This window comes from Danio rerio, chromosome 23 (assembly GCF_052040795.2).
Source record: "Danio rerio strain M-AB ecotype USA chromosome 23, GRCz13ab, whole genome shotgun sequence".
Lineage (NCBI taxonomy): Eukaryota > Metazoa > Chordata > Actinopteri > Cypriniformes > Danionidae > Danio > Danio rerio.
This window is the reverse complement of record NC_141043.1, coordinates 12,816,600-12,830,603: the sequence shown is the minus strand read 5'-3', so window position 1 is coordinate 12,830,603 and position 14,004 is coordinate 12,816,600. Positions and strand designations below refer to the sequence as shown.

General features: G+C 38.4%; 1 protein-coding gene across 1 annotated transcript in view; it reads right to left on the bottom strand.

The window, feature by feature from the left end:
• The window catches only part of sac3d1 (SAC3 domain containing 1), a 62,279-nt gene extending 48,806 nt beyond the window's left edge, over positions 1–13,473 (bottom strand). Inside the window, exons 1-3 of the mRNA NM_001386495.1 lie at positions 13,398–13,473; positions 11,653–12,013; positions 5,735–6,011 (exon numbers count right to left, since the gene is read on the bottom strand). Of these exons, the coding sequence (NP_001373424.1) occupies positions 5,735–6,011; positions 11,653–12,013; positions 13,398–13,408 (649 nt within the window). The 5' untranslated portion in view covers positions 13,409–13,473. The remainder of the gene's footprint in view (positions 1–5,734; positions 6,012–11,652; positions 12,014–13,397) is intronic.
• Positions 13,474–14,004: the final 531 nt, after the last annotated feature.

Here is a 14,004-nt window from a genome sequence, read left to right as displayed (position 1 = left end):
ATGATTTGTTGCGGTCAGTGGAAATTAGGGATTTAGTTAATGCTTCACTACCACAATCTTCTGTCATATATTTGCAAAGTTTTAATATGTCATAATTTTAAAGATCACGCCTTGAGCGCCTGATATTTCTTTGGTGCTGCTGTGCTTTTATAACATTTAGATTTGAAAGAAACTAAATTAATATTAAAAATTAAACAAATTATGTCATAACGAATGCCCCTAAATATTGAAGCCATTGACAGCAAGCATCAGTGTTTCTTGAGATTGAAATAAGAATAAGGGATGATGAGGTGGGGTAGAGCTAAATTTGTGCATAATTGGAATAAAATCCTGCAGATGCCCCTGGATTTACATTGTGCATAACAAGTTGACTCATCATTTAAAGTTGTCACTATTTAAGAAGTTGACCAGAAGTTTGTCTTTCCTCTAGTGTTTTTCAGTTTTAAGTTCGCCATAGACAGTTTTTCTCTTTATGTTCTCTATTGTATGTGGCTGGAAATCTCTATGCACAAGGCATCACTGGCGCTTTAAGATCGCACATAATCAAAGTTTTTTCTAATGCAGGCCCGAAGCCCAATACGCTTGCTAGCTATGACGTTAATATTGGCCCGAAACCCGGCCCTAGGGGCATAAAAAAGTCAGGCCCCGTTAGACTCGGGCTTAAATGCAGGGCTCTAACCCATGTGACTGCTGTGAATTTTGATTCAAAGGTTTAAAAACCCTTGTGGGTCAGTAAAACGTATAGCAAGATATTAGGCATGGATTATATACATTTCTACTGTTTCAAAGCACTGTACCAGTCCCACGCACAGGTAAATCAACTGAAATACAATAGTAACTTACAGTAAAAAGCTTTTGAAATATACTAAAGTGTATTAGCATATTATTTACAACTATTTTTAAAGAAGGTCTCTGCATATTGTAGCATAGTGTGTAATGGAAGCCAGCTGGGGAGTGCAGCACAAAAGCCTCAATCCAATAGCTTCCTCCTTAGAGCATTTTATCGCCGATAAATTGGTCTGTGAATGAATTGGCAGGGCTCGAAATTAACCTTTTTGCTTGGTAGCACCGGTGCTCCTAACTTTAAAAATTTAGGCGCATCAGCCAAAATTTAGTCGCACCCACCAATTATGAGCACCGTTACTACAAGTTTTATACAAACAGATTTATTGTATTTGAAATCAACACTAATCAAACTAACAAGCAAAAATAAATAATAGAAATATGTGTGCGTGAGGAAAATATGTCTCAACGAAATCCCATGATCACAAGAAAATAGATTTTTATAACAGAACTGAGTGACCAAAGCATCCACGGAGCACTCACCGGCCCTGCACGCACTGCTTGAATGAATCTGTTAGTGATATAACTGTGCTGTTCTCACAAGTGCTGTCTGATATTGCACTGATGCTTTTGACACATACTGTATCTTATTACATGCATACATGTTAATAGCCATACCAGTCTTTTCATGAGTAGCGATATTAATTTACTCAGTGTAAGCCCGTTTGCGATGGTGTACGTGATGTTAAATTTGACATATAGCTGACCCTTGCACAGCGGACAGCATCTGGCAATTATATGAAGGATTAAACAGAAGCTCTTGTGCTAGATGTGGCAAACAGTTACCTGAAAACTCCATCCCACAGACTTTTTATAGCGGACTTGAAGCCAACAGAAGTCTTCTACTCTTGGAAAAGTGTAGAGGTGGATTAACATTCAGCACATGATCACTAGTAAGATGTGTCATTATTTGTAACTAGATGGTTTCTAAAACTAAATCTGTCCACGTTATCTTCAATCTCATCTTTAGCACTTTAGTTTTCCGCGGTAGTAGCTCTCTGTCATCCGAAGCCAGAAGGCGCTGACTGAGTGATTGACAGCTGATATTAACCAATCATTCGCGTTCAGTGCTAGAGCAGTGGGCCAATAAGAAGAGCGCGAAGCAGGGGCAAGCATTACGGACTTGGATTTGCAAGTTGACATGACAACTGTTTTAAACCATTCCTGAGCGCTGCGTTTCCCGTTCCAAGTGCAGACAAAGAGCTTAGAGATGCATTCTGCGTAAATGTCTCCCAAACCCACGCATGTGCTGAACATTTTGCAGTAAAAACTGGTCACACACAACAATTTTAAGCACTCGCAGAAATGCTCCCAAATATATTTTAAGGTCGCATAGATAAAATTTCGGGCTCATATGTGACCAAAATGGTCGCAATTTCGAGCCCTGATTGGTCTTGAATAAATTGGTCGGTTGTGAACGCTTGACATTTTTGCAACACAGTGCTTTCCCACACTTTAACCAGCAGAGGTCCTCATCAAGCTCCGATTTGGAAAGCTTTGGAAAGTAATGACCCTTGTTCCGATACAATTGAGGGTTCACTGGTTGAGAAAGCTTAATTTCACCATCAATACAAAATATGAAAGCTGCTAAACATTTACTTCCATAGTATTTGTTTTTCATACTATGAAAGTCAATGGTTACCAGTTTTCAGCTTTTTTCAAAACATCTTTGAGTTCAAAAAAGAAAGAAATTCATAAAGGTTTTGACAACATAAGTAAATAGGTGACTAAATTTTCATTTTAGAGTGAACTATCCCTTAAATTAGAGGTTGCATCTTAAAGGGATAATTCACCCAAAAATGGAATTTACACACCACTTATTCTCCTTTATGTGGTTCCAGTACTTCACGAGTTTATTTTTTCTATTGAATGCACAACAAAAAAGGCATCTTGAAATGGTGAAAAGATGGGAAGTGCAGAACAACATTACACAGTGGTAAACACTTATACAAAGCTAATGACAAATTTACATTTTGGAAAACATTTTTACCTATCATAAGACACAATTACATTGATAGGAAAAATCCTTTTACCAAGGACGAAACAAATATACATATTAGAAAAACAATTAACAATACGCAAAATACTTTTAGGAGTCCCGAAACAAATTTACCGCAGATTCTTTATGGAAAGGGAATGTACCACACATAATAAGTGACTGCGATGAAAAGTGTTGCTGTCGGTGAGCGCGGTAAATTCGTGTTGTGGAGTACATGGCGTAAATAAAGTTTATAGTAACTGAACATGAACAAATTGATGGTCGAGGAATGTTTAACATAAGGAGCTAAACGCTAAAAACGTGTTTGATGTTTCTAAAGGACGAAAACACCAGACATACTGCATCAATGAGTTTAATATTTTAATGAGGGCCACTCAAACACTGTAATTGTGGACATAATGCCAAATCTACATTATGTAAACATCTGCTTGAGGACTCTTAAAAGTAAACTGAACAAAGCCGGTGTTGCGGCTGTGTTAACTGGTGTCCCTTTCCAGATGTTCCAGAAGTTTGCAGATTCGTCACTTTTTCACAGCAACAAAACATGCCCATACCAAATAAATATTCTTATTACTTGGTGTCAGTGTAAATGTAAACATCATTGATAATATTTGTGTGGCAGAACAGTATATAACCAAAACTAATGTAAAGAAATAATTATAATTTACATGTCATCAATGGGATTAGAACCCAAGTTAAAGGGTCACGAAACACCAAAACACATTTTTTGAGCTGTTGACAGTCGTATATGTGTCCCACACTGCTAAAAACACTATTAGGGCACCTATATTTCACTAAAAAGTGTAAATTGGTTGTTTTTGCGTTATTTCAAGCAAATTTGTACTTCCTGTTTGAAACGAATTTTTGAAGCTGCGTCACAGTCATGACATAATAGCATGTATTCCAGCGTGCAGACTGGGCGTCTGTGCCTGAGTGAGTCTTATTACGTCTTACAGTGTGATACATTAATGCATGAGTAAGGCTTGGTTCAAACCAATCAGCGCGCTCTACTGTGCAACTTCATTAATAATCATTAGTGTCACCGTGTTTACACCACAAAGACAAACAAACAAACAAAGTTTTGTTAAGTTTCGTTTTCATTTTCTCTCTGTGAGAGCTTATCTGGATCACGTGTGGATTAACAGTGTACGTGATGCTCGACAACAATAATTTACGCGTCTAAGGGGGATTATTGTTTACCTAAGAGCTGTTCTCATCTGCAAACGCTGAGATCTGGATTCGCTTGTAGTATTCTCTCCATAAAGACGTGGCTCTAGTTGCTAGGGATTGTCCTGTCTCTACAAATTTGGTAAGTGAGCGACCAGTGCTCTTTGTTTATTCAGTTTGTTCGTATCGAATTAAGTTAACTATTGCACTGAGTGCAGAAATGTTAGCACCGCATTTTGTGACCGGAATAACACGCGCTGCTTTCCGACGCTACCTGCCGTGTGCATCTAAGTTTCCGGGAAATGCTGAGTTTTTTTTTCTCTCATTCGCCGTGCAGTATCAAACATTGCATGAAAAATACACGCTTAGAGCAGTTCCTCGAATCAAATATATCGTTTGTTGCGAGGGGCATGAATGAATTCCCTGAATGAAAGAGCCAAACTGCAGTTAAAGTCCAACATTTAATAATTTGGCAAATAATTTGACTACAGATGTCCATGTAGGTTAAACACTATCACTTCCTCTTGTGTGTATTTTGACTGAAACTGGCGCGTGCCCAAATAGACACTCCTACACCCTCCCACTTTAGTTCCTCCGACACTCCCCCCTAAACAGAGCTGGGCACGCCCACTTTTCTGACTTTTTCCAAAGTAGAGGTCTGAAAACACCCTGCTGAAACGAGGGGGTTTCATGGCCCTTTAAAAAGTTCAGCACGAGTATCAATCAATCTAATAGAGCTATTCGGGACTATACGTTGAGGCCAGATTTGATCCCTTTATCAGTCAACATATGTTATGCTTTGGTTGTGGACTCGTGAGAAATGACAAAACAAAACATGATTTTCATAGTTGTAGACTCATGCTAACCTGTGCCTTTGGACTTGTAACCTGTGTCTACAAAGTCACACACAAGCTGATATTTTCCGGTGTGTGGTACATTCCGCATCACTTCTGGTGTGTGGTACACAGAGAGGTCGCAGTTCAAACAAAGAGTTTATTCAGTATAATGATTAACAAAGGGCTGAGGACCGGATGCTGGAGCAGGTAACGGCAGATGAGGAAGCGGATCCCACAGCGAGGTGACTGAGCAGTACAGGTAAGCAAAAGGTTAAATAATAAATAATAAGACTGGACTAGACAAAAATGTAGAAAGGAGTAGCAAAGTGTCCACTAATAAGACAGGGCTGGTATAAGTAGAGAGATGGATTGGAACATAATAGCAACAGGTGAGTAATGCAAGCACGCCAGCGCTAATTGTAAGAGGGAACAGCTGACGTGAACAACAAAGAAGATATGATCAAACCTGACTCAAGACATTTCCGTAAAGAATCTGTCATTGTAAATTTGTTTCAGGACTGGTAGGTGTTATGCATCTTTTTAATTGCTTTTCAAAAATGTAAATTTGTTTCGTCCTAGGTAAAATCCGTTTTCCTATGTACTTGTGTCTTATGATAGGTAAAAATATTTTCCAAAATGTAAATTTGTCTTGAGCTTTGTAAAAGTGTTTCACACTTTGTAATGTTGTTTTGCACTTCCCGGCAACCGTAGACTTCCATAGTAGGAAAAATAATACAATGGAATTCAATGGTTACTGGCATCAAGCTGTTTTTCAAAATACCTTCTCTGTTCATCAGAGGAAAAGAAAATGCAATATGTGTTAGGGTCAGTTAAATTCCTGTTCATTTTGTGGTGAACTACGGGTTCAATAGCAGGTGTAAGCACTTACCCAGGTTGTAAAGTAGAGCGAGGGCCTGAAACTCCTCTTGATGCTGGTGTTTTCCCTCACTGTAGCTCTCCAGCAGCCAGCTCAGGCTCTCCTGCAGGTGAGTGTCATTGATGCGTGGGTCATAAAGCTGAAGTGGTTGCCCACAGAGCCTGTAGGAGGAGTAGAGGAGGAAACGCACACTTTTCTCCAGCACCGCCACACAGTCAGGCCCAGACACACGCTGGATGATCATATCCTGTCGGACACTACGTAGGCGGTCAAACACAAAACTATACACCTGTTGATGAGGAGAGAAACAAGGCAAGTCTGTGAGCAATCAAAAATTTCTATGCTAATTTCGCTAGCACACATTGATATTCTGTAGGTGCAAAATTCATCTATGCAAGTTAATCCACTGAAAAATAAACATTTTTGGTAATCTTTAATTAAAATCTGAGCATTTTCTTCTGATTTTGGCATAGCAGTGCTTCTTTAATGATGTCAGTTTGATGCCTTCAGACACAATATTATTAGCCATACCCCTCTTACCATTAGTTTGCTATTAGGAAAAAAGGCACACAAAAGAAAGTCCTGAGTCTACTCAATATTCCATGTCAGTATGAAATACATCAAAATACTGAAAAAAGTCTCTTTTTTCTGTGTTACAAACATTGTAACAAGTACTAGGATATTTCTATTTTGGACATAAATATTAACCCTTTACAAAATTGTGGTGCCATAAGGCAACATGCTATTTATGTTCATTTCCTTAGTGTAGCCAATGATGTGCTTTGGAAATCACATGACATACAGTGTTTTTCCTGTGGCGCGATTTCTGACAGTCGTTTATTGTAAGTAGTTGCTGAATGCAAATGTAAACATCACTAAAAAACAAAGCATCACATTATGTCAGATCCACAAAAAAAAAAAAAAACATTTCGGAAACATCACCTCCAGTAAGTTATGATGATGACATATTCACAACTCTTTTTATCAGATTAGTTTTTTTTTTTAAATCAATTAAACATCCAACTAAATGGCAACACTGCAATAGTAGAATGTGCAATATTGCATTAGGTTAGCGAGCTAGAAGATCAGCTGTGATCTTTTAAGTTGTAACAATAACAACATGAATGCTAGTGATATAATGTTAATTAGTCATATGGTAATGGCATTTGCATTATGGATAAAATCTAATTTTAATGACAATACTTTTTGATGGGATATTAACACAGGGAACAGTGTATTAGCGAGCACCACCATGTTCTATAGTAAGTGAAAGAAGAAAAGGACAGAACTGGCTCTTCCTGCAGATGAAAGTTAGAATGAGATGGGTTTTTGGGGATGACCATGAAAATAATTCAGATTGGACATCTGATAAGAGCAGTGATGGAGACAGCCCAACTAAATTAGCTCTGAGGCAGATAAGACAGGAGTAGTATAGTATATAGAATAATATATAAACATTGTTAGCTAGTGGTTAAATTATTTTGATGCATCTGGTTATATTTGGCTTGTTATTTATTGGTTATAACATTTAATGGAGGAATATTCACTCGTTCATTTTCGGCTTAGTCCCTTTATTAATCCAGGGTTTGCTACAGCGGAATGAACCGCCGACTTATCCAACACGTTTTTACACAGTGGATGCCCTTCCAACCGCAACCCATCTCTGGGAAACATCCACACACACTCATTCACACTCTGGACAATTTAGCCTACCCAATTATCCTGTACCGCATGTCTGGACTGTGGGGGAAACCGAAGCACCCGGAGGAAAACCCATGCTAACGCAGGGAGAACATTCAAACTCCACACAGAAACGCTAACTGACCCAGCCGAGGCTCGAACCAGTGACCTTCTTGCTGTAAGGCAACAGCACTACCTACTGCGCCACAGCGTCACCCTATCTTCTCTACAGTGCAGTGATATTTAATATATGTCAGTAATAATGCAGCTGAAACCAATGACTGTAAAAAATATGGACGACGCGACAGCCCTTTTTCCCATTGAACGCCTTGAGGGCAAAACGCCTGCTTGACGGGCACAAACTGTCGCAAAAGACTGCTGAAATTGGAGCCTTGACATGCGCAGAAGGATTGTCTGATGGAGCCAGAGGAGGAGCCGCGAAAATGAGCGGAGTCGAGCTTCCAACCAAACGCTTTATGTAAAATCAACCACGCCCCCCGAACTTCTCAGCATGCGTTTGCTGTCATATCAACACAAATGGATGTAAAAACGTTAACAAATATGAGGGTTTTATATATTCAATCGCGCCAGCTCCAGGCCGCAGCGCATAACCTACTCGCGGCGTCGCGGGCTGATTCCGGCTCGCATGCGGCAGCGCCGGCTCGCTCGGCCGCCGCATCTGGCTCGATTGACTCGGGCTGGAATTGGGTAGTGAGTCCAGGCATCCGGAGTAGGTCCAGCAGAGGTAGTCAGTCTGAGTTCTAAGAGATAAGTCTCCGGCAGGCGAGAATCTAGCCGGAACTGTGTTTTGCTATCTGGGTGGCTAGGCGTGTATCAGCAAACTAATAAAGCCCGAAAAAAGCCCTGAACTTAGCGAATAAACAGTGTTCCACCAGGATCATGTATGTCAGAAACTATAGTTTACTGCTGAACTCATTTTGTCATGGTAAAATAACACAGAAATCTAATAATAACACTTCAGTCTACTTCAGTCTCCTGCCGAAGGCTCAGACGCCGCGCTTTGAGAAACTGTCAATCACTGCTGTCAATCACGATGACACGCCCAGCATTAAATAACTGCTAAAAACAAACTGTTTACAAAAATGAAGATCTGCACCTATTTCAGCACAATAACCAGTGCCTTAATCCACCTGAACCATCTTTCGGGACATTTTATTGCAAGTGTAATAATTTTTTTTTATTTGGGCTCAAGTCTCCTTCATTAACACGGAGGAGGCGGGCTTTATGACTTGTACTGCAGCCAGCCCCCAGGGGGCGATCTAACGGCCGAGACCCTCACTCAAACGCAGGCTTGCGGCACACTTGGCTGAAACATTTGAGGTTATAGGATTATTCATGCTCTGCTGAAAGCAAGTTTTTCATCCATATATTTGATGTTTCCCTTTAATATTGGAAAAATGAACCATTAGGAAAAAAGGTGTTTTTACATACAATTCACACAAAGCATCATGTAGGAAAAATGTTGACAAAAATATACAATAAAAAATTATTGCAGCATTTCAATTGAAAATTAAAGCTGTGCAATATGGCATACAGTATACAGTGCTCATGAATACACCCCATTTTGAAAACAAATATTTTTATCCCTTTTCAGTGAATATAGGCAACATATTTTGGTGCACTTAAACAAAACAGAATTATTAAACAGATATTTATTACAATTATATTTTTATCCCCAAACATAATTAGAAATCGAAAGATAATACAATTAAATTCAAGCAAAATAATGCAAAAAATAAATTACAACCTACAAAATTTCAACAAATGTTTTATTTTTTTTTATTTTTTTTGCTTCTCTTGCTTTTTCCTTTTTTGTTAAATTTGTATTTAAAATTTTTCTATAATGTATAAAGATGGGTATACTTGTTTTGGGACAATTATCCTGAGTTATTTTGTTATGCTGAGTTCAGACTGCATGATTTTAGCTTCGATTTGGACTCCCCAACAGGTTTTGAGAAATCACGAACAAATTCCTGAAATCAAAGGCAAATCGGTGCTCGTTCACGCGAGAGAAAATCACATAGTATAAACTATTAAGGACGCGATCTGAGAGAATCGCAATAGTAGAGAATCCGATGAGTCCTGTTAGCAACTCAAATCATGCTGTGTGAAATGAGTTTTGACTGAAAATAACACTAGCGATTACCTACAGCCAATAATAGAGCAGCATTCACTAGTCTGGGTATCTGCAGGCCAAATGGAGGTTGGCAGTATATTTGGACTCAATAAGTGGAGGAAAAACTAAAGTAAAGTTGGACCCAGCACCGTGTCTGTTTGACTTGTCATCTGAGCAATTCCACAACCAGGTCAAAAAGTAAAAAAAAGTTGAGGAAAAATTGCTAATTCCCTTCAAAACCCAGGTAAGCTAAAAGAGAAAGTACATTTTCTAAAGCCTTCTTTTTCCATTATGTAGTTAATATCGAAAGATATATTTCGTGACATTGCATTGTTTCCATGTCACTTCTCGTGTTTGATTGGTTGTGAAACGTTGTTTGGACAAAGTTGTCTGCGATTCTTCCTAATTTAAAGTCATGGAGTGTGAAGCCCCCTGTCGCCAATCCATCAGACAGTGTAAAAACTGCACTGACGGAATGCTAAACCAGATAGTCATGCAGTGTGAAAACATCTGTGACACAACTCAGATAAGCTCCAGATTTGGCTTCAGTACTGACTAATCTAATGTATATGTACAAATAGCATATTGTATAGCTTTCTATTAAAAATATGAATTTAAAAGAAATTTGTGAGGGGTGTACTTACAAATGCTGAGCACAGTATATCGTATGAACAATAAAAAGTCTATTCTTTTAAATTGTGCGCCACTTATTTTGTGGTGTCACATTGTTTACATGAACACTTTTTTTTTTATCATTTATATGAACACAATATTACATACCACTACAGAGATGCAAACAAAAACATAAATAACAGCATCTTGAAAGTACAAGGTTTACTTTTGTTTTGCACGTATAATCATTAGTTTTGAAAAATGTTTTGTATTTCATTAATTTACTTTTCAGCTTAGTCACTTTGTTAATCCGGGGTTGCCACAGCAGAAGGAACCGCCAACTTAACCAGCATATGTTCTACGCAGCGGATGCCCTTCCAGTTGCAACCCATCTCTGGGAAACATCCATACACACTCACACTCACACAGTACAGACAATTTAGCCTAACCAATTCACCTGTACCACGTCTTTGGACTGTGGGGGAAACCGGAGCACCTGGAAGAAACCGACACGAACGCATGGAGAACATGCAAACTCCACACAGAAACGCCAATTGACCCAGCCGAGGCTCTAACCAGCGACCTTCTTGCTGTGAGGCGACAGTACTACCCACTGTGCCACTGCGTCGCCGTTTAGTATTTTATTCATATTTATTTTATATTTCTACATTTGTAATCAAACATTCCTAGTTTTAGTGCTTTTACAAATAGAGCATGTGGGAGAATTTTCTCCATGTATTAAAACAGGGTTCATTTGAGTAAACTGTCCCTTTAAGGTCTGTGACTGTGTGAACATTTCAATATTTCAGAGTTTAAAACATCTGGTCACAAGTAAATTAAAAGAATTAAATTTAAATAAAATAAATAATATACATTGAAAACTATGCAGAGTTGATTATTCAATATCTGTACCTGAAAAGTAAATACCTGATAACCATTATTCACTTTGATCTTTACTATATTTTATTTATCTTGTAAGTTACTTTTTATTTGTTATTCGAGATTCACTCGTCTACAAAATCCCCCCCCAATCAATCTAAAGAAACCAGTTAAGTCATCTGGTGAAATTGTGTTCACGTCGCAATCTGTATATATATATATATATATATATATATATATATATATATATATATATATATATATATATATAAATACAGAAATACAGAATATCGTAATGTCCAATTTTTCAATGTCACGCAGCCCTAATTCAGGTATACAGATATTTGTTAAACAAATTTCCATGACTTTTCCAAAACTTTGTGGGTTTTTCTGTTTTTCCAAAACTTTTCCAGGCCTAAAAAATGCAATGTCAAAATTCCATGATTTTTCCAGGTTTTTCATGACTGTATGAACCCTGTTAAAAATCTGTGGGATAACCTGGAGTGACCGTTTCTAAAACGGTAAAGGACAATCTACTCACAGTAGTTAGAAAATGTATGAGATTTCAGTCTTATCGCTCAGCCCTAACAGATTTATATAACACAGACTACCATCTCCATACCTCCGTCCATGGCTGAAATGTAGAAGACGTTGCGACCTCATCAACCAGATAAGAGACGGTCTTTAAAAGAACAGACGGTGGTCGGAGGTCACTAGCTCTGGTGGAATCTTTCCCGGCAGCGGGCCGTGAATACTCTTTTACAGCACGTGAGATGTCAGCACGTGGCAGACGGTCCTGCTCGGTGCCGGGCAGCATCTCAAACCTGTGCAGCCGGCTTTGAGCTTCCCTCTGCCGTAGCTCGTAGGCAGGGCACATCGTCATGCAGGAGCCATGAGGCACTGAGGCTTCAGCTTTCTGATCCTGGATCACTCCAGTCTGTTCCTTCTGCCGGGGTCCTCGGCCCCTCCGAGAGTGTGACCACCTAGACATCAATACATAAAACAGAGTAAAACTGGAAATGAAGATATATCCAACACAGAGCTGGTAAAAGAAACATCTTTTCCTGAACATTCATTAATTTTCCTTCAGCTTTGTCCCTTTATTTATCAGGGATCAGGGGTCAATACATGAAATAACCAATGATACGCCAGATTATCCAGCATATGTTTTATGAAGTGGATGCTCTTCCAGCTGCAACCCAGTACTGGGAAACACTCATACACTCTCACATTCATCTACATACATCCACTACGGCCAATTCAGTTTAACCAATACACCTATACCCACATGTTTGGACTGTGGGGAAAACCTAAGCGCCCAGAGGAAGCCCATGCGAACATACAAACTCCAAACTCGACTTTCTTGCTGTGAGGCAACTGTGCTAACCACCAAGCCACCGTGCTGCCCTTTTCCTAAAAGTATTCCTGAATTACAGTAAAAAATTAAAAAGTAAATATTGAATCAGAATCGGTTTTATTGCCAAGTCTGCTTATACACAAACAAGAAATTTGTTTGCCCATTGGAAGCTTCCAGTGTACATAAAGTGACAAGTGACAACACGAAAATAAATATGAAAAAATACAACAAACATTAAACAGAGATGCAATTAGACAAAAAGCTCTGGATGTTGAATTGTATGTACAGATTTGTAATAAATTTACAAGTTATAAGGTGCTGTGTAAAATTTGTTTGTTTTATTTCGGCTAGAATAAAAGCAGCTTTTAATTTTTTTAAGTCTATTTTAAGGTCAAAATTATTAGCTCCTTTAAGCTGTTTTTCCCCGATAGTCAACAAAACAAACCATCGCTATACAATAACTTGCCTAATTACTCTAACCTGCCTTGTTAACCTAATTAACCTAGTAAAGCCAGTAAATGTCACTTTAAACTGTATAGAAGTGTCTTGAAAAATATCTAGTAAAATATTATTTACTGTCATCATGGCAAAGACAAAATAAATCAGTTATTAGAAATAAGTTATTTAACCTATTATGTGTATAAATGTGTTGACCTTTACATATGCACATAGGTGTGTGCTGAAATACGTTATTTTCCTGTTAAGTTCAAAGTATTGCAGAGGTCTGATTTCTGATTTTTTTTCCTTACTGACAAAATCTCGTTTACATTTTTATTGCCAAAACGCATTACTGTATATGCATAACAATCTGTATTCTGCGTGCATTAACCTGTATTGCTTTATACTGTTACATACGCCCTACCACAATGAACTAAGGCTGTTTCTGTAAGCGAAAACACTTTGTAACCTTGTATCAGACAGAAGCGTGCTGACTGGCATTTAAATATAATGTGTTCATTGCATTTAATCGTGCGTTAATCAAAATAAAAACAAGCTTTTAGAGAACTCACGCAATGCTCATGGCTGTTTTTTGATAATTTAGTGGGCGGCTCTGCTTTGCCCTGAAGACAGCTCCGGTTCTTTTTCTTCTTCTCTTGAGTTTTATTGGGGGTTGGCATACAACTTCTAGGTGTATTGGCGCCACCTGCTGGTTAGGAGGGTGGGCCATGATCGGAGTAAGGCATGATTTTAGAAAAGTATGGAAGTTTTTTCCTAACAAAATTAAAATGAAAATTCAAATGCTTAAAAGATCAAATGATAAATCAAATGCTCAAACTATAAATCAAATGCTCAAACTGACATTGCAAATGATAAATCAAATCCTCAAACTGACATCGCAAATGGTGAATCAAATGCTCAAACTATAAATCAAATCCTTAAACAGACATCGCAAATGATGAATCAAATGCTCAAACAACTCTGCAAATGGTGAATCAAATCCTTAAACGACTCCGCAAATGGTGAATCAAATGCTCAAACTGACATCGCAAATGGTGAATCAAATCCTCAAACTGACATCGCAAATGATAAATCAAATGCAAATGAGGTTTCAATCAACCAGCATAGGCGGAGCTTTAAGGCGGAAGAGTTCATTATTGACAACTACCGGTAGCGCTA